At 55.8% G+C, this 24,217-nt stretch overlaps 1 protein-coding gene across 8 annotated transcripts; it reads left to right on the top strand.

The window, feature by feature from the left end:
* The first annotated feature begins 274 nt into the window (after positions 1-274).
* On the top strand, positions 275-23,722 carry BCAN (brevican). 8 transcript variants are annotated; one of them, XM_080649269.1, is made up of 16 exons: positions 465-621; positions 1,245-1,277; positions 4,645-4,755; positions 5,363-5,737; positions 6,050-6,224; positions 6,500-6,627; positions 7,125-7,418; positions 9,598-9,831; positions 10,344-10,535; positions 10,830-10,982; positions 14,301-14,408; positions 14,976-15,134; positions 15,665-15,747; positions 16,140-16,284; positions 16,791-16,981; positions 17,305-17,732. In XM_080649269.1, exons 3-16 carry the CDS (start codon positions 4,665-4,667, stop codon positions 17,398-17,400), a joined length of 2,424 nt encoding a protein of 807 aa, XP_080505395.1. In that variant the 5' UTR covers positions 465-621; positions 1,245-1,277; positions 4,645-4,664; the 3' UTR covers positions 17,401-17,732. The 8 variants fall into 8 exon arrangements, 7 of the variants coding, with proteins under 7 accessions (XP_080505392.1, XP_080505391.1, XP_080505393.1 ...); XM_080649266.1 differs by having other exon boundaries at positions 275-621; positions 10,344-10,982; positions 17,305-18,160; XR_013959497.1 differs by lacking the exon at positions 1,245-1,277 and adding an exon at positions 23,234-23,722 and having other exon boundaries at positions 391-621; positions 10,344-10,982; positions 17,305-17,472.
* Positions 23,723-24,217: the final 495 nt, after the last annotated feature.

Below are 24,217 nucleotides of genomic sequence, written 5' to 3'. Positions count from 1 at the left end.
GAGACAAAACCCAATCAGGGAGGTGGCTAAGGTCTTTTGCACCCCACTCTTCAAAACAGCTTCCCTCCCCCATTCTTATGTGTGTGCGGGGTGTCCCTCTAGGAGCAAAACCTCCCGTTCTTTCGTCTTCCTTTCCCCTTCCTCTCCCCTTGACCAGTCCCTCCGGCCGTCTAACTGCCATTCCTCCAGCTGCAACATCATCTGCTCCCTCCCCGCCCTCCTGCCCGCCCTCCCTACTCCAAGCCCTCGGCTTCCATCCCCAGAAGGATGTCCTACTTCACTCGTCCTTGCTCTCTCTATTGCCGCCCGGAACCGACGCCGAGAAGGCAACGGGTCCCGTGACTTTCCCGAGCCCCCCGTGTTCTGGGCCAGGGGGCGGGGGCAGTCCCGGGGAAGGGCAGGGCGGGACGGGGGGAAGAAAGGGGGTTTTGTGCGGCGCCGGGCCGGCGCCCTCTTCCGAGCATCCTGCGGGCGCAGCCTCTGCTTGCGCCCGCGCAGTCCCCGCCGCAGTCTCCGCTGCAGCTGCAGGACCGAGCCGTGGACCCGGCGGAGACCCCCGGAGAAGGCGACAAACTTCGCGGTGCCGAACCCCAGCCCCAGCCCTCGGCCGCACGCCAGTAGGTGAGCGCGACCGCAGCCCGGCCGGCAGCCCGGCCGCCGGGACCTGGGAGGGAGAGAGAGAAGGGAGCGCCCGCCGGCCTCCCAGGACGCGACCCTACCCCGCAGCCCTTGCTCTGAGGTTCCAGCGCTTCCAACTCGCCGACCCCTGCTGCTTTGGCGAGGTCCGCGGTCGGCCAGCTCGTGGCGCCCGCAGCCCCTGCTACCCTCCCGCTCTCTGCCGCCGGCACCCCCACTGCTGCTTGCTGTAGGACCCGCAGCCCCCCGGAGTCCGCAGGCTAATGGGAACGCCCCTCTAGGTCCTCGCGTCCTCCCTGCTGCGCGCTCTGTCCCCGACCTCGTCACGGGTAGTCAGCCCCCGGCTCCCTTCCCGTGAGGTACCACCTCCCGAAGCCCGCAGGACAGCCGATAGGAGCCGCTGTAGCGGGCGACCCCGGCGCCCAGGGGAGCTGGAATCCCACCCTGGCACTTACTTGTTGTGACCTTGGTCAAGCTAGTTGACCTCCCTGAACATCGGGTTCCTCATCAGTGCAATACCTAAACAGCATTTTTCTCAAAGTGAAGGTTATACCTGGGAGGCATTTAACAAGAGGCCTCCGTGGTACCACTCCTGCTTTCCTTCCTAGAACTGCCAGGAGCTGGGAACTCTCTCCCCTCAGGTATGTTCAGAATAGCTCTGCCCACATGGTTCTAAGAGGACCAAGAGATTTGCCATCAATTTGTTATCATCATTCACATCTGCATCACTTTGCCCTGGCTGGGTGGCTCATTTGGTTGAAGCATCATCCCAAGTAACAAAAGGTTGCCAGTTGGATTCCCTGTCAGGGCACATACCTGGGCTGTGGGTTCTTTCCCCGGTGGGGGTGTTCGGGAGGCAACCAATCAATGTTTCTCTCTCTCCCTTCCTCTCCCTCTAAAATCAGTGGAAACAGGTCTTTGGGTGAGATTAAAAAAACAAACCTGCATTACTTCTATTCCAGATAATACCAGTAAAATCAAGGGATAATTACCCCTAGACCCACCCACAGTAGTACCAGTGCCTGTGTTGTAATGACTAACTTTGACACTGACAAAAGCATCATCTATATTTCAGATTTTATATTAGGAGGAGCTACAATAGCTCATCTGGTAATGTTGCTAAATAGTATTATTACTTGTGCTTCCAGTAAATAGGACTATTTATACCATTACTGCAATTACTCCTGCAGGCCCTTTGAAGCCTGGCTGTATTGTGTAGGTTCTTGGTGCTCACACAGCCACTAAGCGGGTAGCTGAGAGCTTCCCTCCTGTGGAGAACCACGCTCTGGCCTGTGCAGCCCAGCTGATCCTGCTGAGCTCGGGAGCTCGGTTCCCATGGAGCAGACCTTGGATGCCAGCTGGTGGGAATTCAGCATGGAGATAGCGCGCGCGCACACACACACACACACACACAGCCTGGTGAATTGGGTCTATGAAGCCTATGAGGGAGATGGAGGACCATGGTCAGAGAGGAATGATAATGTAACAAGGGGAAAGTTTCCTGAACAGCTTGAGAAACTCAAGACAAAGGCAGAAGTCCAGAAGCTGGAGCAGGCGAGAGAGAGCTGGAGTGAGGGGCGGTGTGGCATCAGGGGAAGGGACAGGAAGACTGCTGAGCTCTCGAGGTTAGGGATGGAATGGCGTGTCCTGCTCTGGGGGATGAGAAGAGGGAGTGGCGGTGGGTGAGTATGTGGGATGGAGAAAGCAAGGCCTGGATCCTGGGTCTGAGTCTGGTGCCTGATGAGGGATGCCTAAGTTTTCTCAGGACTCCTAGCTATATACCAAGAAGGGACTAAGGTGCAAGTTTGGTGTGATGGGCAGGTGGGCTGGGGTGTCAGAGCTCTCTGACTGTGAGAACCATACAACCAGGACCACCCTCTCTGATCGGTGACTCCCATTCCCAGAGATGGGGGTGGGGAACCTTCTATGTTCCAGGGCAGCCAGATCCTCAGCCTCAGATATTCTCCCTTCATTCTCCCACCTTCAAAACAGAGGCAAAGGGGTGTGTGTGTGGGGGGGGGGGGGGCACAGAGGACCAGGGCATTGGTCCCAGAATGGCTCCAACTATATGGGTTTCTGGGGCACCCATCAGAGAGCCGGGAGCCAGGTCTGTGAGCAGCTCCAGCCCAGAGAGAGGGGAGGGAGGGCTCCAGGGAACGCCAGGCCTAGGACCTGGCACAGCTCAAATGCACGGTCAACAGTCTCCCCAGCACCACAGGCACTGGCTGCGCATCCGAAAAGGTCCCTCCGACCCCAGAAAACAGTCTTCCCAAGTTGCCCTCATGCCCAGAGCCAATCTCAGCACCTCTGATCTGGCCACAGCAAAGGTCAGAGAGATGCCCTGGGCATCTGACCCTTGCCACTCCTCCCCCAGCTCTGACCAGGAGGAAATGATGCAGGGGGGGGGGTTGGCGGGGAAGGGTCAGGTATCCTCGGGAGACTTTGGGAGAAGACGGGGATTCCTCATCAGCTCAGGCTCAGGAAAGGGGCGCATGTATGAAAGGGGAGATGCAGGTGGAACAAGGGGCCTGAAGTGGAAATGAGTAGCCAGGGGAAATAAGCCTGATCTCGTAAGTCGTGCCTGCAGCCTAATCTTCACCTCTCCTGCTGCACCATTGGTCAGTTCCATGGCAGACTTGGGTCTTCATGGTCTTCTAAGCCTGATGCTCAAAGATGACGTTGACACTAGCTCCTCCGCAGCCTTCCCTCCTAGGGGCACATTGGCCTGATGCCTGACTCGGCTTCACTGGGCACTCAAGGTCAGCCCTACCCCTCTCTGGGCCCCATTTCTCAATGTTACAGCCCCATCCCTCCATTATGAGAGTATAAGTGCTTTGAGATCTTCAAAGGAATATGTGTTCTCACAGAGCTTCTGATAGCCAAGGGCAGGAGGGAGATAGCCTCTTTCACTTATTCTCACCCACCCCCCTTAGCCCACCTCCCAGCCCAGGGTTAGGGTGGGGGGAGGGAGAGGCTGGATGGAGGCCAGACTGGCAGAGACAGGGGCTTTGTCCCAGCTGGTTTCCGAGCCAGGAGATCCGGTGGGAAAGCCTGTGCCAGACAGAAAGGAAAGACTGGGAAGAAGAAAAGAGAAGGCGGCCAAGGAGGGGGGCGGAAGATGCTGGGGAGTAAAGAGAAGGGTTTCCTTATACGTTATGGTGGGGTGGAGAGAGGTCAAGGAGGGGTTGCACTGGGGAGAAGTTGTACATTGCCTGGGTTCAGTCTAGGAGGCCCTCCTGGCAGCGGCCAGGTGGCTATGGTACTCAGGGAGGAAGGGACAGGAAGGGAAGTTGGAGGGGTACAGTGGGAGGAGAAGACTCTGGGTTCAAAGAAGGAGTCTGGCACTGGGAGAGGCAGAGGGAACTCTAAACACTTACAGGCATATAGTACTCACCATTCATGCTATATGCTATACACATTTATTGAGCCCCTACTGTGTGCTGGACTCTGGGTATTTGTACAGGATTTTTTTTAGAATATAAAGTGTTCTCAAAGCACACAGCCTCATCACAAACTGTGAGGTGGTAGTAATGGTGCTCTTTTACAAGACAACAGAAACCCAGAGAGGGTAAGGAACTTGCCTTAAGTCATACAGTGAGTTCACTAGCACCAAGGTATTGGCTCTGAGAACACCTTCGTGGGGAGACAGGGATCAGAAACAGAGTTAATGGTGAGGCAGAGGCAGTGGTCTTCTGGGGCCAGGTGTGAGTCCATGTGGATATGTTAGGGAGCCGTGTTAAGTCCATCCTGAGGTCTAACCCTATCTTTCTTTTTTAATATATTTTTATTGATTTCAGAGAGGAAGGGAGAGGGAGAGATAGAAACATCAATGATGAGAGAGAATCATTTATTGGCTGCCTCCTGCACGACCCCTATACTGGGGATCGAGTTTGAAACCCAGGCATGTGCCCTTGACCAGAATTGAACTTGGGACCCTTCAGTCTGCAGGCCCACGCTCTATTCACTGAGACAAACCAGCTAGGGCTAACCCTATCTTTCTTCCTCAAGTCCCCCCGTCAGTCTGCAGCATGGCCCCACTGTTCCTGTCCCTGCTGGCAGCCCTGACCCTGGCTGGGGTCCCTGAGGCCTTAGCTGGTGCTCTGGAAAGGGACAGCTCAGGTAAGCAACTTGCTTGGGGTCACTTTCTCTGTCTCCTGCATCTTCCCTATGGTAGGGAATGGCCTCTTGTTTGGCCCTAACCAATCTCTTCCAGCTTGGGGGACTCAGGGAGGAGGAGATGGAATTTGGAGGACTATGGGGAAAGGTCTGGGCTGAGACCCTTTGAAAAAAGAGATGAGGTGTGGGTCCCTGTAGGGTGTGGAAACTTGAGGTAGGGCTGGGGAAGGGCACCAGGTGCAAAGTTACCAGCCTCTAGGATGGAGGGTGGGGGACCCTTGGGACCAGGTGGGGGGCTGGGAGGCAGAACAGGGGTGGAGTTGGGAGAGATTCTGAACAGACAGAAGTTTTGAGCACTGGATTGTAGGACCCAGGGGGCGGAGCTAGAAGACTGTGGGTGGAGCCCACAAATCCTGGGGCGGTAGGAGACTTTGGGGACCGGTCTGGGGATCAAGAAGTGGCTTAGCAGGACCCAAGGGACCGGGGCCCAGGTTGTTGGGGACGGTTTAGGAAAACCCAAAGGCGAGGCCGGGGAATCCTGGGGTGGGGCGGGAAGGATCCTGGGGCAGGGCTTGGAAACCGGGTGAAACTCCTGCCGGTCCCCCAACAGAGGACCGGGCCTTCAGCGTGCGCATTGCCGGCGCCCCGCCGCTGCAGGGCGTGCTGGGCGGTACCCTCACCATTCCCTGCCACGTCCACTATTCACGGCCGCCTTCAAGCCGCCGGGCGGTGCTGGGCTCCCCGCGGGTCAAGTGGACCTTCCTGTCCGGGGGCCGGGAGGCCGAGGTGCTGGTGGCGCGGGGGCTGCGGGTCAAGGTGAGCGAGGCCTACCGGTTCCGCGTGGCGCTGCCTGCCTACCCGGCGTCACTCACCGATGTCTCCCTGGCGCTGAGTGAGCTGAGGCCCAACGACTCGGGAATCTACCGCTGCGAGGTCCAGCACGGCATAGACGACAGCAGCGATGCTGTGGAGGTCAAGGTCAAAGGTGAGAGACAGGGACACAGAGAAGTTCCCAAGGGGAGGGAAGGAGTCCAGCCCTCAGGGACCCCACAGTCTGAGGGGGGAGCAAACACCTGGAAGACAGACTGAGTTGGGAAAGGACTGACCAGATACAGGCTTTTGCTACCGCCTTCCTCTCAAGTGGAGGAAATGCTACCTATAGTCTAACTTAAGCCCCTCATTCCGCAGTGAGTGTAATTTGGACTTTATCCTGTGTGGACAGATGAGTGACAAGAAGGGGGAGGGGAGGTCAGTGTGCAGGATGATCATGCCTCCAGGAGTACTCTCTGCCCCTCAGGGGTCGTCTTTCTCTACCGGGAGGGCTCTGCCCGCTATGCTTTCTCCTTCACTGGGGCCCAGGAGGCCTGTGCCCGCATCGGAGCCCGCATCGCCACCCCAGAGCAGCTCTATGCGGCCTATCTTGGGGGCTATGAGCAATGTGATGCTGGCTGGCTGTCCGACCAGACTGTGAGGTAAGCTGGGGCTGTGGACCAGGGGCTTCTAGTCGTCTCTGAGGTATCTGGGGCCTCCAGTTCTGCCAGGGGCTGCCTGCTGCCTCAAGTTGGCCACACAGGGCTTCCTGCCTCCTGGGAATGAAGTTGGTCTGCAGGGAATGGGTGAGGATCTGCCCTGGGGGTGTTTGTCCCCCCAGAGCTGGGAGGACAACTGGCTGCATGGAAGGCAATGTGATTTAGGAAGGTCACCGTGGGATGGCTCCCTAGTGAAGGAGTCTGTCCTCCATCCCCAGGTATCCCATCCAGACTCCGCGAGAGGCCTGTTATGGAGACATGGATGGCTTCCCTGGTGTCCGAAACTATGGCGTGGTGGACCCGAGTGACCTCTATGATGTCTACTGCTATGCTGAAGACCTAAATGGTGATTGGGGATGAGGGGCTCCCAAGGGACAAGCCCCTTCTCTAGTGTTGCCCCTGGGTCCCCCTGGGGCCTCTGCTGGACTTTATTGCCCTTCATGTGTTTAAGGGGGAAGCTAGGGGGAAGGAAGGAAACAATCGATGTCCCTCCCTCCAAATACTGTCATAGAGGCAAGTTCATGGTCAAAGCCTAAGGCATGTGGTAGGAGACTGAGTTTGTGCTTTGACTCTGCTGTTACCTGCTGTGCATCTCTCTGCCTCTTAGCATCTCTAGGCCTTGTTTCCGTTTTTGCAGCATGAGGAAGTTGGGCTAGGTTCCTTTGAGCAATAATATCCATCCTGAGCTTCTATCCAGACTTTGATCCTATGAAGTAGGATAATTGACTCCATGCACAGATAAGGAGACCGAGGCCTAGAGAAGCTTGCCCAGGGTCCCTGTTGGAATCCAGGGTTTAAGGGGCTACTAACTTCCTGGTAACCCAGCCTCCTCTGCCCTACCAGGAGAGCTGTTCCTGGGTGCCCCCCCAGACAAGCTGACATTGGAGGAGGCACGGGCATACTGCCAGGAGCGAGGAGCAGAGATTGCCACCACGGGCCAGCTATATGCAGCCTGGGATGGTGGCTTGGACCGCTGCAGCCCAGGCTGGCTGGCCGATGGCAGTGTGCGCTACCCCATCATCACACCCAGCCAGCGCTGTGGTGGGGGTCTGCCCGGTGTCAAGACTCTCTTCCTCTTCCCCAACCAGACCGGCTTCCCTAACAAGCACAGCCGCTTCAACGTCTATTGCTTCAGAGGTGAGCCCACCTTCCTGCAGGGACAGAGGCCAACCTCACAGAGACAGATCAGCCCTGAAGCCCTACCCCAGCTCTGATCGTTTCCTCTCAGGTCTTTGCCATCTGCCTGAAGGAGGCTTAGGTGATGCTCAGCCTTGTCGCTAGGGTTCTAATTCTGGTCACATCCTCTGGCTTGGCTATGTGGCCTCAAGGAGTGCTCACTTCTCTGTATCTTCCCACCTCCCTCCACATCAGTAACCCATGCCTTCTCTTCCAGTTTCAAAACTGCCTCTCCCATATTGGGCTGCCAAATATGTTTCCATTTCTGGTCAGCTCATTAGCAGAGCAGAGATGACTGACAACCTCTGAATCCAAAGAATGATTCGCTCTAGTTAACCAAATGCCCTTAAGAGCCATCAAAGGGGTTTCCAGAACCTTCAGCTTGAAGGTGTCATATCTTTAACCACCAAATATTGTTGGATAGACACAGGTTCACACACAGAGAGCAGGTCCTTAAGTATAGTTGGATGTAGAGATGGCTTCCTGCCCACATCATATATTGGAAGCAGTGCCTGGGACCCCCAGAGGCACGGGGCCCAGGCTAAGGGTGACTAAAAATCAGGGAGGAGTTGCTGTTAGGTGTCTGAGTCCTTGCTCCAGTTGTGAGCCTGTAGTACTGGTACAAGTGCTAGAAGCAGAAATGTGAGAAGAAGGCACAGCTCTTGCCATGGAAGCCCCCAGTCTGAAGGAAGACGAGACAGCTTGCTCTCAACAAGATGGAGACTGAGAGACAAGGATTACTTTCACTGAGACCGATCCCCAGACATGTTTGACCTGGCATGGATGTGGGGATGGATAGAGAAGTGAAACCCATAGGAAGACAGGTCCATCTGAAAAGATTTCCTGGAACGGGGTGGTGGTGATGATGATGATGGTGGTGACCATGATGATGATAGCTAGCGCTTCTATGCACTGATTATGATTATGTGTCAAACACATTCTGGGGGAAAATGGAGAGAAGAACTGAATCAGGAGGAGGGGGAGAAGAGGAGATGACTATGGTTGTGAGCATGTGGAGGACAGAGGCACGCAGGGCACAGGTTTGCTGGTCTTGTATTAGCAAGGCTCACTGGAGCAGGTGACGAGGGCAGGACATGCTGTCCTGTTTCATCTGGCTGAGCACAGATGGCCCTCAGGGCTTTTCTTAGCCCAATTCCACCATCACCTCATTGGTTTTCTTCTCTTGGTTTATTTCCCTAGAGACAAGGTAATCTATTCTAAAACTGTTATTTGAAGGGAGTAAACCCCGAAGGATAGGGTGGCTCCTGCCTGTATGCTCTTGTCTCAGTACTGAGAACCTCAGGTGTTGACTGTTGAATGTTCTTCCTGTCCTATGCCCTTCAGCTCTCCTGTAGTTATGGCAGCCTGTCCCCTTCCATTTCAAAAGTCTTGGGATGATTGAGCTCCCTCACACCTTGCCCCAAACTCAAGGTGCGGAGGCCATTCTGTCCATCCTACCTCCATCCTTTACTCAAGGGAAGATCTCTCCCTTGAGCCTTTCTTTACCATTCCATATAAAGCAGTACTTCCCATCCCATCCCCTTGTATGTTAACATTATAATACATGTTTATTTGTTTATTATCTGTATCTGAGATACAAATTCCCTTGTGGGCAGGAAGCTTGCTATTTTGCTCTTCGCTGTATTCTCGATGCCCTGGGGAATGCTTGGCATGACACACATTGGGCACTTGATTAATGCTTGAGGAACAAGTGATAAGTCCTAAGTGCTCCTGTGGCCCCATGGGTGCTCCACAGGGAAAATGAGAGAGAACTGAGAGAATTCGCCAAAACCCGTTTGGCTCAGTGGATAGAGCGTCGGCCTGCGGACTGAAGGGTCCCGGGTTCGATTCCGGTCAAGGGCATGTACCTTGGTTGCGGGCACATCTCCAGTAGGAGGTGTGCAGGAGGCAGCTGATCGATGTTTCTCTCTCGTCGATGTTTCTAACTCTCTATCCCTCTCCCTTCCTCTCTGTAAAATATCAATAAAATATATTTAAAAAATTCTTTAAAAAAAAAAAAAAGAACTGAGAGAATTCCATGGCCTCTAAGTCTAACCCAAAACCCTCACATGTAGGCTGTGACCTGAGAGGACAGAGCCACTTGTTTAACATCCCCAATGGCACTTAACTCCCTCAACAGACTCTGCCCAGCCCTCTACCATCCCTGAGGACTCCAACCCATCCTCTGACCCAGCTTCTGATGGACTGGAGGCCATTGTAACAGTGACAGAGACCCTGGAGGAACTGCAGCTGCCTCAGGAAGCTGTGGAGAGTGAGTCCCGAGGAGCCATCTACTCCATTCCCATCATAGAGGATGGAGGAGGTGCAAGCTCCACTCCAGAAGACCCAGCAGAGGCCCCTAGGACCCTTCAAGGTAATGCAAATCCCTTATCCTGGAGAGGTCTGCACATGAGATACTGGGGGCATAAGCCCAGCTTGATGCTGGGGTTATGGCAGCAGGACTCTGTCCTGTCCTTTCTCAGCAGCTCAGTGGTGCAAGGCATCTCACCTGTTCCTCTTCCAATATTTGCCTTTCCAGAAAATTCCACTCCCAACTCTGAGTCTAGAGCTGTTTGGACTAAGGCACTTCCCTCTGGAAAGGATGATCCTCTTTTATTTGGTCTCTCCTCTCCCTCACCTAGCCAAACTAGACTAGAGAATTTTAACAGACTAGGAGAGGGAGATGCAAAGACCATGTTTTCTTGGGATAATGACAGCTCACAGAGCCTTCAACACTGCAGCTCCTGTTGCAGTTCTGGTGTGGAGCAAAGACAGCTTCTCCCCAGTGCAGGCTCTCTCCTCTCCCCAAGTCCTTGCCAACCACTTCCTCTTTTCTATCTTGGACGGGCGCTGTCCCTGGTGCTGAATCATCTGTGCTTTGCCTAGAATTCGAACCCCAATCCATTGTACCTCCCATGGAGTCATCAGAAGAGGAAGGCAAGGCAATGGAGGAAGAAGAGAAATACAAGGATGAAAAAGAGAAAGAGGAGGAGGAAGAAGAGGAGGATGTGGAAGATGAGGACCTGTGGGCCTGGCCCAGCGAGCTCAGCAGCCCGGACCCCGAAGTGCCTCTCCCCAGTGAGCTGGCCCTAGAGGACTCACTCTCCCAGGCATCCCAGTCACCGGCAGTCCTACACCCTGGTGCATCACCACCTCCCAATGGAGAGCCAGAGGCTCCCAGGCCACCAAGGGTCCTAGGACCACCCACTGAGACTCTGCCCACTCCCAGGGAGGGGAACCTGGCTTCACCTTTCACTCCCATTGGGGCAAGAGAGGTGGGGGAAGAGACTGGGAGTCCTGAGCTGTCGGAGGTCCCTCGAGGAGAGAGTGAGGAGACAGGGAGCTCTGAGGATGCCCCTGCTCTGCTCCCAGCCACACAGGCCCCTGGGGGTACCAGGGAGATGGAGGTCCCCTCCAAAGAGAATTCTGGAAGAATTGTCCCAGCAGGGACCTCAGTGCAGGCCCAGCCAGTTCTGCCCACTGACAGCACCAGCCATGGTGGAGTGGCCGTGGCCCCCTCAGCAGGTAACTTTGCCCAAAGCTCAGCTTCCCTATTTCTCTTCCTCCTTTTTCTCCCCCTGCAACTCTGAGTCACCTCACCTATAGTCCTTTAACCCACCATTGCCCCAGATCTCCTGTCATTTGCTTTTATTCTCCTACCCACCTCTACCTGTGGGTTTCCTATTTTGGATACTCCATCATGTGACTTCCATCCCAGCTCTGATTCCTCACCCTATGGCCCCCCAACACCCTGACCCCCCACCCTAAGACCCTCTCCCTGTTTCTGAAATGCGCACTCTATCACCCAGCTCCATCACTGACTGCCTCAGACTCTTTCCTACTCTTGGGCTCTCTACTTGTGACTCACATCTCACCGACCCCACAGAGCACCCTCATGCCTCATGCACTAGGATGCCCTCATCACCTGTTGCCCTCTTCAAGGCTCAGGCTGGTCTCCCACTGCTCTTCCTGTGTGCCATCCCCTTCAGCCACCTCCCACTGATATCAGGGAAGCCTGGGACCCCACCCCCACCTCTCACCCTCTGGGGCCCAGGAGACCCTTAATCCCACAGAGCCTTAAGCAACTACTTCTGTGAAGTATTTTTCATTTGTTTCATGGAAAACAAACCTTGGAAATAAATGTCTATTAAACTGCTTTATAACCAAAACTCTGGCACCCTCTGTCTCCACCCCCAGCTGTCTGCCCTTTGCATTCTATAGATCCATGTCATGGGTAGCTCTTTGATCTCTCTCTCTCTCTCTCTCTCTCTCTCTCTCTCTCTTTCTCTTTCTCCCCTCCATCCCCCCTCCCTCCCCCTCGCTGTCTCTTTGCCTAAACCTATCCAGTCCTAGCCCTCTAATAGCCCTTTGCTGTTCTCTCATCCTGTCCTTCTCAGGCCTGTCTCCACTTTCCTGCCTGACTGCTGAGATCCCAAATCTGACTGTGCACATTCCCCAGAAAAGTCCTTGTCCATCAGTCTGTGCGAGTGTTGGGAGGTTTCTTCCTCACTCTTGGGGGGAGAAACTTCCACAGCCTGGAGTGTGTGCATGTGTGCATTTGTATCATTTCTGGTCCATCTCAATGGCTCCCATATAGAGGCACCTATACCGAGTAGGGACGAAAAAGTCCCTCTTAGCCTAGATGTGGTTCCCTGGCATCCAGGTGACCCAGAGCCCAGGCCCCACCCCTGGCATCTCAGCAGGGGGATGGTATCTAACTTTCATCCTACTCCCACAGCCTTCCTGTCCTCCACTAACCCCTACACTAATGATGTCCTCCACCCCTTGGGGAGAATGGTTTCACTCTCCCTACACCCAAAGGATGTCCAAGTCCCAAATGCTGGAGAAGACACAGATCAGGAGACAAGGGGAGGGAGGGAATGTAGAGGGCGGGGGAATGGGGAGTGAGCTTCTGGGGTCTGAGAGAAGCCCTACCTGCTCAGGGAAGGTTGAGCTTCCCAATGGAGACCCCTACAGAAGGCTGGATGCCCTCAGTTCTAGGACCCCCTCTCCTAGATGGACCAGGGTGGTCTAGGGGCCCCTGCATCATCCAGGCTCACACATTTCAACTGTTGGCTCCCTCCCAGCTGACCTTGGAGTTCAGCGCTGGTGGGGTGGGGAGGGGGTATGGTGGGAAGAGGCGCACCATCTGCAGGGTTTTAGTTGCCCACCTGGAGGTTGAGGAAAGTCTCCTGGCCTGCCATTGCAGCAGAATGGAAGGAACAATGTTCTGGTCCTTATAGTAGTCAGCCCAAAGAGGTGGAGGAAGGAAGACCAGAAAGTCTCAAGAGGAGTTTTTCACCCCAATTTGCCTGTCCTGGCTCAGGTTTAGCTGGAGGTGGGGGTAGGGCTGGGGGGTTGGGGAGAACCTATGGTCTGGGTAGGGCATCAGGGACCAAGTTTGAGAGTTTCTATCCCCCAGGGTTAGAGGGTTGGAGAGAGGACAACAGGAAGAGCAGGAAAATGTGAGGAATGGGGAGCAGTTCAGGACTCCTACCCTCTGTGGGGCCCGGTGCTTAAAGGGTTAAATAAAACATCTTCCCTTCCCCCTTCACCATGGGGGGTAGGTAAAACTATTGGGAGGGGAAATGACAGGAAGGATGGTGCTGGAACAGCTGATTCATTTTACCCCAAACAGCTAGATCACCACAGCAAAAATGTTTGAGTCAGCTCCAGCTTCTCCTCCCCCCACCTCTGCTCTGATCCTTACCAGGCATTGGGATCTTGGGCCAGAGTAAAGCATGTGAGCCTTGGCCTTGGCTGCTAGGGGTGGATGCCGTGGCCGCAGCCTTTTGGACTTCATAGACCACCAGTAGCAATCGCCGGCCTGGAAGATGGTTTTACTGCCCAGAACTGAGAGCCCTGACCCGTGCAGTCAGTCTGTGGGGTTATCTTCCCTTGGGTCACCAGGACCAGAAAGAGTAGAATCTGACAGCTCCTCCAGCACCCAGGTTCAGCCCATGTTAGGCAGCCAGTCACCCCCTACCCCAGCATCCAGAGCACAGAGGAGAAAGCAGCTGGCCTAGCCTGATGGAGCTGGATCCAGACAGCAGATTGCATGCCTTCCGGGAAGTGTGTTAGTCGAAGGAGACTGGCTGCCTGGAGAAGAGAGAGCCAAAAGGGGGGGTGTAAGGTGGAGTGGAAGGGTTTCTAGGCTCACGAATCTGCAGAAAGCTTGAACTAGAGGGTGAAAGGGAAGCCTGGAAAGGAGGAAGGGGGTGGGAAGGGCTTAAAGTGAGGGAAGTGTATTGGATCTTCATTCACAGCACCAGTGGACAGAGGAGGAAGAGTTAGCTCCCATCTGACCCCCCCGCCCCAATATCAGATCCCAGTGGCTGCGGGGACTCTCCTCCACTTTCAAGTAGCCCACCTCGACTGTACAGAGCTGTTCTGGATCTGACACAAAGACAAGGGGGTGGGGGACTAAACTCCCGGAGAGGTAAATGACCCGCCCAATGTCACGCAGAGCTGGGAGCCAGACAAGAGTCCAAGTCTCATGCCCATCTTTCCCCTTTGTGGGGCTGGATCCCAAGGGCCTTCCCTGCTGCTTTCTCCCAGCCCCTGTTAGATTGGCTCACACTGGCGGGCATGACAATGGCCAGCACAGAGCTGAACCAATGCTGAAGTGGGGGACCTCGAGGGTACCCAGAGACTGGAGAAAAATCCAGAATTCAGGCTGGGCTCTAACCATAAGCAGGTTCCAGGGAGAACTTTGAGAGTGCTGTTTAGCTCCCAGGACAAGGGGATTGGGGCTGGGGACCCTCTGAACCCTCTCCAGAAGGACTCAGGCAGCAGAGCTGTGCTTCCCTGCTCCCCCCCACCTCACTTCTCTCCCCCTCTCAGGTAACTGTGTCCCCAGCCCTTGCCACAATGGTGGGACATGCTTGGAGGAGGAGGAGGGGGTCCGATGCCTATGTTTGCCTGGCTATGGGGGGGACCTGTGCGATGTTGGTGAGTGTGTTTGAGGGACTGGGGTGGGGTGGGGGTAGATCTGAAGCCTGGACCCTGCCACAATATGCTGGTTCCAGAGGAAGGAGGGAGGGCATTGGTTTTGGCTTTGCCATTGATGAATCCCACTTTAGGCAAATCACATAAACTGTCTGATCCCTACCCTCAATTTCCCCATCTGTTAAGTGGAACCAAAAATGCCTCTCTCAGGGGTTCTGTGTGAGAGGACTGCTTAGCATACTTCTGGCATTTGGAGTCAATACATGCTAGTTTCCATTCTCCTGGGAAGAGGCGAGCGAACAGCTCTTCTTTAGGATGGAGGATTGCAGAGACCCAGGCTGGGACTCCCAGCCCTCACCCTAGTCCCCAGGGAAGGGAGGCATCAAGGTCCCCAGCACTAGGGCTCCTCCAGGCTCCTCTTTCCCCTCCTTCCCTCTTAGCTCTTTGGCCCCGCCCTCCTGCCCCTAGCCCCACCCTCTCAGGCTGCGGTGGTGGGACCCCTTCCAGGTGGTCAGGCCCCTTGGAGTTCCCGGGTCCCCCCGCCTAAGTTGCCCGCCCTTCTGCGCCCAGGCCTCCGTTTCTGCAGCCCGGGCTGGGACGCCTTCCAGGGCGCCTGCTACAAGCACTTTTCTACACGAAGGAGCTGGGAGGAGGCAGAGACCCACTGTCGGATGTACGGCGCGCACCTGGCCAGCATCAGCACGCCCGAAGAGCAGAACTTCATCAACAGTGGGCTGGGACGGGAGGGAGGGGACCCTGTCACCTGCTGTCACTCACACTCACTCATTAATCAACTAATTAATGAGTATGTTAATTAATTAACCCCCTTATTCATTAATTCGTACTTATTACTTGGTTTACCTCATTCTATTAGTTCGCTTTTCCTTTCTCTCCCTCCTGCCCACTCCACACGTGGGAGATGGGGCTTCAGACAGAGGCAGCTGCGGTTAGAGCAGGAAATACCCTGCATCAGCCTGGCGGGGGCCCAGGGGCCACCTTCAGAGCTCCCACCTCCCTGCTCTCCTGCCTCCACCTGCTCTCCCCGACTCTGACCTCATTGAACATTTTCACTCTTTCTCTAAAGTTTCCCTTTTCTAGCCCAGGCCCACGTACCGAGGTTGGAGTGAGGGAAACGCGGAGCTTGGGCGGCGGGAAGGACTTCTCCGCGGTCACCCACCGACCGCTCGATCCTGGGGAATGGTCGCCATCTGCTGGCAGCGGAGCTCACTGCAACCATCTCCCCTGCGGTTCTTTCCCAGATCGATACCGGGAGTACCAGTGGATTGGGCTCAATGACAGGACTATCGAAGGCGATTTCCTGTGGTCAGATGGCGTCCCCCTGGTGAGAGGCTCCCGCTGCCTCTCAAGCTATCTAGGTTGCTTCTTCGAAGCATTTCCGCCTCCACCCCACAGTGACCCCAACCCGCCCTTTCCTTTTTCTGGCTCTTTTCCTTCCCCGTGCCCACGGTCTCCCTGGGTCCCCTTCCCATCTTTGTGCCTCTCTGGCTTCTCTTCTGGTTGCCATTATCCTTCCTCCCAAAGCCCCTGACCTCTCCTTTCCCCTGGGGTCCCCTACTCCCCATCCCCCTAACCCGCCCTTTCCTGTGCCCCTGCCACCACCCCCCCCCCCATCATCCCCCCTCCCCCGCCTCCCAGGCCCTCTAGACGCATTCCTCTCAGTCTCCAGTACTGGAGCTCCTCACCACGTCCTCCACCCCCACCCCCACCCCCTAGCTCTATGAGAACTGGAACCCTGGGCAGCCGGACAGCTACTTCCTGTCTGGAGAGAACTGCGTGGTCATGGTGTGGCATAATCAGGGACAATGGAGCGACGTGCCTTGCAACTACCACCTGTCCTACACCTGCAAGATGGGGCTGGGTGAGGGTGGACAAGGGAGAGGAGGGGTGGGAGCTCGGGATGCTGGGACTGATGTGTAAATAGAAGGAGGTACAAAATTGCTCAATCAGAAATGGGTCCCAGGCCATGAGCACGGGAGGGATAACAAATTAGATGGGTCCACTCAGAACCCCTGCTCTTTTTTCTATCCGATTGTGGCCCACTCCTCTCCTCCTCATCCCGATTCTGGGAACCGTCACTCATAGAGCCAGGCTCTCAGTTTCTTTCTTTTTTTTTTTTTTTTAATATTTTATTGATTTTTTACAGAGAGGAAGGAAGAGGGATAGAGAGTTAGAAACATCGATGAGAGAGAAACATCCATCAGCTGCCTCCTGCACACCCCCCACTGGGGATGTGCCCGCAACCAAGTTACGTGCCCTTGACCGGAATCGAACCTGGGACTTTTCAGTCCGCAGGCTGACGCTCTATCCACTGAGCCAAACCGGTTTTGGCAAGGCTCTCAGTTTCTGACTGTGTCTGCCCTACAGTGTCCTGTGGGTCCCCACCAGAGCTGCCCCTGGCTCAACTGTTTGGCCGCCCGAGACTGCGCTATGAGGTGGACACGGTGCTTCGTTACCGGTGCCTGGAGGGGCTGGCCCAGCGCAACCAGCCACTGATTCGCTGCCAAGAGAATGGTCGCTGGGAGTCCCCACAGATCTCCTGTGTGCCCCGCAGGCCTGTGAGTGCCAGGAGGAGGCAGGTGGGGGGCATTGACTAACCGTAGCACTGGGCTCCAATCCTAGTTCTGCCAGTCACTGGCTATGTGACCTTGGAGTAATCACTGCCCCTCTCTGGGACCAAGGGAAGGAGGGCTGGATGCTCTGGGTTCTCTTCAGTGCTGACGTCAGAACATTTGGCCAAGCTCTGGGCCCTTAAGGGCTGAGCCAGGGCAAGTGTTTGATGAGATCAGGCATCAAGGAGCAAGAACACCAGAGGGGGCTCTGAGAAGAGAAGCGGGGAGAGCCCAGGGTGAGGGTGAGTGTGTGTGTGTGTCTTCCCCAGTCTCGAGCTCTGCGCCCCATGAAGGCCCTAGAAGGACGTCAGCAGAGGCTACTGGGGCGCTGGACCCCTCCTTCCAGTCCTGTTCCAGCTCCCTAAGAAGCAAGGCCTTGGATACTGCTGCCCCCACGCCCCACCATGGGAAGTGAGGGGCGTAGAGCTGGAGTCCAGGTGACAGTGCCTGAAGGGGCTTCTGGGAAATACCTGGGTAGCTGCGGACCAGCCTAGGCCCTTTCTCCCCTACGCTGAGCATCAGGTTTTCCCTCAGGGCCTTGAGTTGTCCCTAAGTGCCTCAACTGCCCCCTCCTTGCCAGCCATCCTGTCCCCTCCATTCCCCTGGGGGGCTCTGTGTCTACTCATTCGCTAAGGGAATGAGTTTTCAGGATGGCATACCTGTAAAACCAGGAGGAAATAAAGCTGCATTTGAGTCCAAGCAAGTTTGATGCTTCTGAGAGAGAGAGAAACAGACACACAGAGAGAGAGAGGTGGGATTGGGACGAGCCTTACAGGATAAATATGCCTTCTGGATTTATTGGTTTCTGAAGGTCCGAGAAGTCAGGGGATAGAATAGTGACTAGCACAGAATAGCTGCCCAGTAAGTATTTATGGAATGAAGGAGCCCACAGGGGTTGGGGGGACAGCATAAGGGTGTTTGAAAGGAGCTGGAGCCCCGCAGGTGTGGCTCAGTGGTTAAGCATCGACCTATGAACCAGGAGGTGACGGCTGGATTCCCCATCAGGGCACATGCCTGGGTTGCAGGCTCCATCCCCAGTAGGGGGTGTGCAGGAGGCAGCCGTTCAGTGATTCTCTCTCATTACTGGTGTTTCTATCTCTCTCCCTTTCTATCCTCTCTGAAATCAATAAACAGAAAAAAGAAAGGAAGGAGCTGGAGTGCCCTGAGCGCCCAAACAGACCTAGACGAGTTCAGTCTGGGCGGGAGCTGAGGGCCCAGAGGCTAAAGCAAAGAGGTGTCCCAGTTCTGAGGTTCCTGAGGGGGTTCACTGGGCATGGGGGGATGAGGGCGAAGGGAATGCAGGTCTGGGGTTTAGATTGCAGGATGGCGTACTTCTAGCAGAAAAGGCCAAGATGCAGGAATAGGGGCACGCGATCAGAGCGGAGGAGGGATCCCCAGCCCTGCTGTGGGCTGGGCTCTGAGGAATGACCTGCAGGTCTCATAGGCTGTAGCCAGCAGAAGGCGCTGTGTGCACGTGCGTGAGTGGAGCCAGGCGTGAGGAGCCGTAGGATACCGCCAGAGGGCGCTGCGGGGTCACACCCCCACCCCCACACCCCCAGTTGTCCAGGGTGAGGAAGTCTGGCAGCTGGCTGGAGTGAGGGGTAGGGGGGAGGAAGGGGGGTCAGACTTCCGCCTGCCTGAGCTGGCCTGGGGGCTGTGAGTCAGCGGAGGCTGAGATAGTGAGGTCATTCTGAGAACTGGAGAGAGAATGACCAGCGCTGTGTGTGTGTGTGTGTGTGTGTGTGTGTGTGTGTGTGTGTGTGTGAATCAGGTTCTGAGAGGAACGGAATCAGAGGAACGGAAGGCTGAGAGTGACAGGGAAAAACCCAGAGACAGCGAGGCAAGACAGAAAAACGGGCTCTCCTAGGCCATCCCTGCCCAGCTCCTGGACCTTCTCCACCCTGCATACAACCCCCAACCAGCTGGTCTCTGAGATACCACATTCCTCTCCTCACCCCAGGGCTCACCTGTCCCACCTTCTGCCCTCCCCAGACAACCCAGCCAAGCACAGCTAGGGAGTAAGGCTGTTTCTTAAGGAGTTAAAGGGAAGAGGATGATTTAGGGACCTCAGTAGGGAACCCCTCCCCCTTGTCCTGTATTACCCTTCAATTGCCGTTTTAGGCATGTCATGGAACTTAGCTGGAATCATGAGTGGATCAAGACCAAGGTGGGCCTTGGAACATAGCCCCTCAAGAAGAGAAGGCTGAGAGGGCACAGTGTCTGTCCTTGGGTTCTTAGGGAGGTTCTCTGAGAACTGTGTCCTCACAGAGATGGAGTTTAGAAAGCAGGTTGTGTTTCCCAGAGAGACCCTAGGGGTGAGCTGGAAGGGGCTTTGGGGTCTCAGCCCCTTAGTCAACACATTCTCACTGAATCTCCCCACAGTAGTCGGCAGGGGTCCGCCATCTGCTCTGACTGGAGGAGGAGCGGTCCAGAGGTTGACACAGGGCTAGAACTAGAATACTCCTCCTCCCTCCGGACACCTCCTGGGCTGCTTGGGCATGACTGCCTAAAGCGGAAGCCTTCTGGCTTTGTTGGGCTTCCTGGGGAAGGGAGAGCGGACCAGGGTGACTCAACACCCTGCAGAGAATCCATCCCTGGCCCAGGGAGGGGGAATGAGAAAGGGGCCTGTGTTGGCCTGGGGAGAGGGGATTGACCCCTCGTGGAGTGTCAGTCTCTGGGAAGCTGGAATTGGGGTACCCCTGTATCTGCCTTTGCCTCCAGGACACAGCACAGATCTGCAAGCCCCCGGCTATGTGGTTAACCCCTCAGCCTTTCATACATGTCTAAAGTGAGGTCCCCCACAGGGTCCCCTGGGGATGAAGGACAAGAGGGAGGTCAGAGCGTGCATTGGAATAAATGGAAGGGGAGGTCCAGCCTGGGTGGAAGTCAGGGCTTGGGCCTTGCAGAGGAGCCTAAGAGCCCAGTGACCTCAGCTGCCAGGGTCCCCAGCTTCCCCCCAGGCTGCTCTGACCCACACCCCATCACCTTATTCCTTCCCACCTCCCCACCCTACACACTGCTCTGACTTCACTGGGGCCTTTGTCCCAGCCCTGAGGCCTTCTGTGGGCCTGGCCCTGTGCAGGGAGGAAAAGGGCCCCATTGTCCTGCCTGCCTGCTGTGACACAGCAGCTCCCAAAGACTTCCAAAAATGCTCTGCCTGTCAGACCCCTGTGGCGGGCGGGGGGGGGGGGGGGAGAGGGGGAGGGTTTTCCATGGGGGCTGCAGTCAGATCCCTCTCCTATTCCCCAGACTAGAGGTCCTCCCTGTGATCTAACTGCCACCTTGCCTGCTCCAAGCAACCTCCTTCCTCCTGGGAAGGAAGAACTAAAAGATTCAGGGCAGAGCACAAGGAAGGGCTTGGGAAGGAGAAGAGGAAAAAAGAGGGAGAAGGAAGAGGATGTGAGAAAATCCTCTGTGAGAGACTCGACTCTGTGGCCCCTGTGTTTACTTCCTGGGGGTCCTTCCTTAGTCTCTAGGTAGCTTGTTAACGAGGGAAGGCTACTGACCACTTTGGACTGGAGCACCTAAGGGGAGCAACCCACAGCCACTTGGCCCACGTTCTATGGACTCCAACTGGCATCTGGGGACTCTTAGTATCATTGACAAGGGCTGTCTCCTGGTGCCTCAGTTCCCCATCACGGTGAATTGAAGCTCTGACATACAACTTCCTGACAAATGAGATGAGAAGAGAAGGAAGAGATCCAGGAGACACCAAGTGATTCAGGAGTTGGAAGAGACCAGAGAGGAGGGAGAAAAGTAGGTGGAAGACAGGAGAGGTGATGGGGAAGGAGAATGAGTGGAGAGTGAGGCTGCCAGGGAGGAGCGTTCTCCTTAGCAGGGAGGATGGGGTCCCAGGAGAGGGCCAAGCCAGCTGGGCATCACCCGACCGACCGCTGAAGTCTCCCAGCCACCCTTCCTGGGACTCTGTGGCTCAGGCTTAGCAGCAGCTGAGCCCACAGCTGCTGGGACATGGTTCCTCGACAGTGGCCCCCTGGCTCCTGCCTCCGTTTATTTCTGGAGTCACAGCTGAGTCATGGGGGTGGGGAGGGTGAATGGGGCTGAAGGGAGGGGACTTTGAAGCTGGGAGAGGAGGATACTTAGGGGAAGAGGGCTCTAGGACTGGGACTCTGGGGCCGGAGGTCCACCCCTTTTGGGGCAAGAGGGATTGGTGCTATAGCATCCAGAATAGGTGTCAAGTGATAGGAGAGACATCCAGGAGAGCCTGGAATAATGGGCTTGGGGAAGAAGTGGGGAGCAGGAGGCAGAGTCTACTGCTCCTGAAATGTTGGCAAAGAGGCAAGCTTGACCTGGTGTTGGGGTGCTGGGTTAGAAAGAGGAGAGAGGGGCCAGTTGTGTGTGTGGCTCAATGAACCAGGAGGTCACAGTTCGATTCCCGGTCAGGGCACATGCCCGGGTTGCGGGCTTGATCCCCAGTGTGGGGCTTGCAGCTAATCAGTGATTCTCTCTCATCATTGATGGTTCTATCTCCCTCTCCCTTCCTCTCTGAAATCAATTAAAAAAAAATTTTTTTTTTTTTAAAGAAAGAGGGGCCCCTAACTAGTTTGGCTCAGTGGATAGAGTGTTGGCCTGTGGACTGAAGGGTCCCAGGTTTGATTCCAGTCAAGGGCATGTACCTTGGTTGTGGTCACATCCCCAGTAGGGAGTATGCAGGAAGCAGCTGATAGATGTTCCGAACTCTCTCTACCCTTCCCCCTTCCTCTCTGTAAAAAATTAATAAAATATATATTTTTTTAAAAAAAAAAGAAAGAGGGGAGAGGGAATGGGGCCCCCAGGGTGAAGGAAAGCGTGTGAGATCTTAGAACGTTCCTCTACTCTCCATTTGCAGTCTGTGGGCCCTCACCCGAGGCCATTCTGTCTCTCTTCTTGCCCCCATTGCCCCCGAGCCAGTCGTCCCTTCCCCGATTGGGTGACGAGACTCTCCTCCTACCTTTCTAAGGGGGGGCCTGTGGACTCAGGGACATTCACCAGAAGCCCTTTCTCTTCCCACTGCTCTGAAGACCCACCCTGCTGCAGGGCCCCTCCTGGAACTTAGCCTCCCCCATGGGACACAGGACACAGGAGCCTGTCCCCAGCACAGAGCCCTCGTGGGTTTCCTGAGCTTGCGTGGCGTGGCCTACATCCCCTCCCCTCTCTCTGGGCAGCCTCAGAGGGCACATTCCAGCGGAAATTAAATCACATTCCTCCTTCCCTGCCTAGCAAGGATGGCATTGCTGACAGCAGCTGTGACACCACAGGGTCAAGTGGCAGCAGCTGGTTCCCCAAAGAGGGGCTGAGAAGGGGGAGCTGAGGGGAGCTGAGGAACCAGGGCCTTTGGAAGCAATGAATGAGTCTGCTCTCAAGAGATCAGAGCAAGTGGGGCAGACCCTGCAGCAGAAGGGACAAAGGTGGGACCACAGGGTGTCAGAGCTGTCCATAGCTTCAGAGGGTGAGCCAATCATACAGATGGGAAAACCAGGGTCCCCAGCACTACCTTCCGAGAGGACCCTGGAAGGACACCCTCTCCCCAGCCTTGAACTGGGCTCCCACAGCAGACATGCAGGCTCAGGGGCCCTTTAAGAGGCCCCACTCTGAGCTCCTTGGCTGCAGCCCAAAGTCTCAGCCTTTGATTTCCTCTGAGACTCTGGCAGCCACAGGGACAACAGGGACAGCATCGGGCTGGGCTGAATGGAGAGCTCAGCCCTGACCTCACCCTCCATGGCCCTCAGCCTGCACAGCCTTATAAGGAAGTGCCCCAAACAAATGAGGAAGCCACCTGGGGGGGCCCAGCCTGCCCCCACCCCACTCAGAGGCTATGTTTACCCAGAGGAGGCCCAGAATAACCTCCCACTTGTCCTGCTGGTGGGGGGAGGGTGCAGCCTCTTCATTCCCTCCTTTGGAGGGGACCCCACCCTCCAAAGGGCTTCCTGTTGTCAGAGTTCATTAGTCACTCATTCTTTCATTAGTTCATTTATCCAATCCAAAGTCACTGAGCACCCCCCAGGCCCCCAGACACTGGGCTGGACAAAGGCCTTGCCTTCTACGATAACAGGGTCTCCCCAGGTGCCATAGTCCCCTGGTCCTCCTATTCTCTGGTCTCTCCTCCTGCCCCTGCCCAAGTGTCTCCTCTCTGCCAGGAGTTCCCTGGGGGCTCTGTCTGGGTGATCTCTAAGCCAACAACCCTCCACTTCTTGTCTCCAGCCTGGTCCTCTCTCCTGAGCGTCACATGCCACCCTCCCCCAGAGCAGCCTCTCTTGGCGCTCACAATTTCCTGCTGGATTCTTCAGCTCAGAGATGGGACCACTGTCTCCCAGCCGCCCAGGCTGACACCCTGGGAGCCTCCACTGCCATTTCCCCAATTCTCCCACAGCGGATCACAAGTCCTGAGACTCTGCTGCCCTCTGTGCCTCCTGTCCACCCCCCGGCCACCATCCCCCCTGCCTGGACTATTGCAGTAGCCTCCCTGAAGCACGCCTGTCCATCCCAGGCCATGCTCTCAGCAGTCAGAAGGTTTTATTTAAAATGCAAACCTGGCTCTGGCCAGTGTGGCTCAACTGGTTGGGCATCGTCCAGTGCACATGCCCAGGTTGCGGGCTCGATCCCCGGTAAGGGGATCAATGTTTCACTTTCACATCTATGTTCCTTCTCTCTCTCCCTCTCCCTTCCTCTCTGAAATCAATAAAAATATTTAAAAAAAAAATCAGCCGGTTTGGGTAACTCTGTGGGGGACCAGGGACCTGGTGTGTGGGACAGGGTGTTCACCCAGGCACAGGGAAGGACTGCTCTTGGCTTGGCCTCTGTCCTTGGTCCCTTGCCCAGGCGGGGGTGCCCAAGGGCCTGGGGAGATCACGAACAGGGCTCCTGTGTCACATTAGAGGGTCAGGGAGTGGGTCTTACTTGCCTGGATGCCAATGTGCTGGCCTCCAGCCTGGCAGCCTGGCAGGGTCACACAGGGCCTTGTTAGTGGTGAGTACAGGAAGGAGAGTGTGGGCTTGGGCTGCCAGAAGGGGAGACAGAATCTTGGACCCCGAGGGCAGGGTGGACTGTGAAATGGGGGCCTGAGTGCCCAAGACGGAGACTCCTAGATGGAGAAGGAGAAAAGCATGGGCAGAGAGACCAACAGTGGGATTCTGTCAGGGGGCCTCCTGCCCACCCCTCCTTGGCCAGAGGACATGCGTGGGGGCC

This window comes from Plecotus auritus (genome assembly GCF_963455305.1).
Source record: "Plecotus auritus genome assembly, chromosome: 12".
Lineage (NCBI taxonomy): Eukaryota > Metazoa > Chordata > Mammalia > Chiroptera > Vespertilionidae > Plecotus > Plecotus auritus.
This window is presented reverse-complemented; position numbering and strand designations above follow the sequence as displayed.

Excerpts from the sequence above, each read along its gene's own strand:
- BCAN (XM_080649266.1), top strand. The coding sequence starts at position 4,665 with ATGGCCCCACTGTTCCTGTCCCTGCTGGCAGCCCTGACCCTGGCTGGG. Across the intron at positions 4,756-5,362 it reads TCTGGAAAGGGACAGCTCAG|AGGACCGGGCCTTCAGCGTG; the intron begins GTAAGCAACTTG and ends GTCCCCCAACAG. Across the intron at positions 16,285-16,790 it reads CACCTGCAAGATGGGGCTGG|TGTCCTGTGGGTCCCCACCA; the intron begins GTGAGGGTGGAC and ends TCTGCCCTACAG.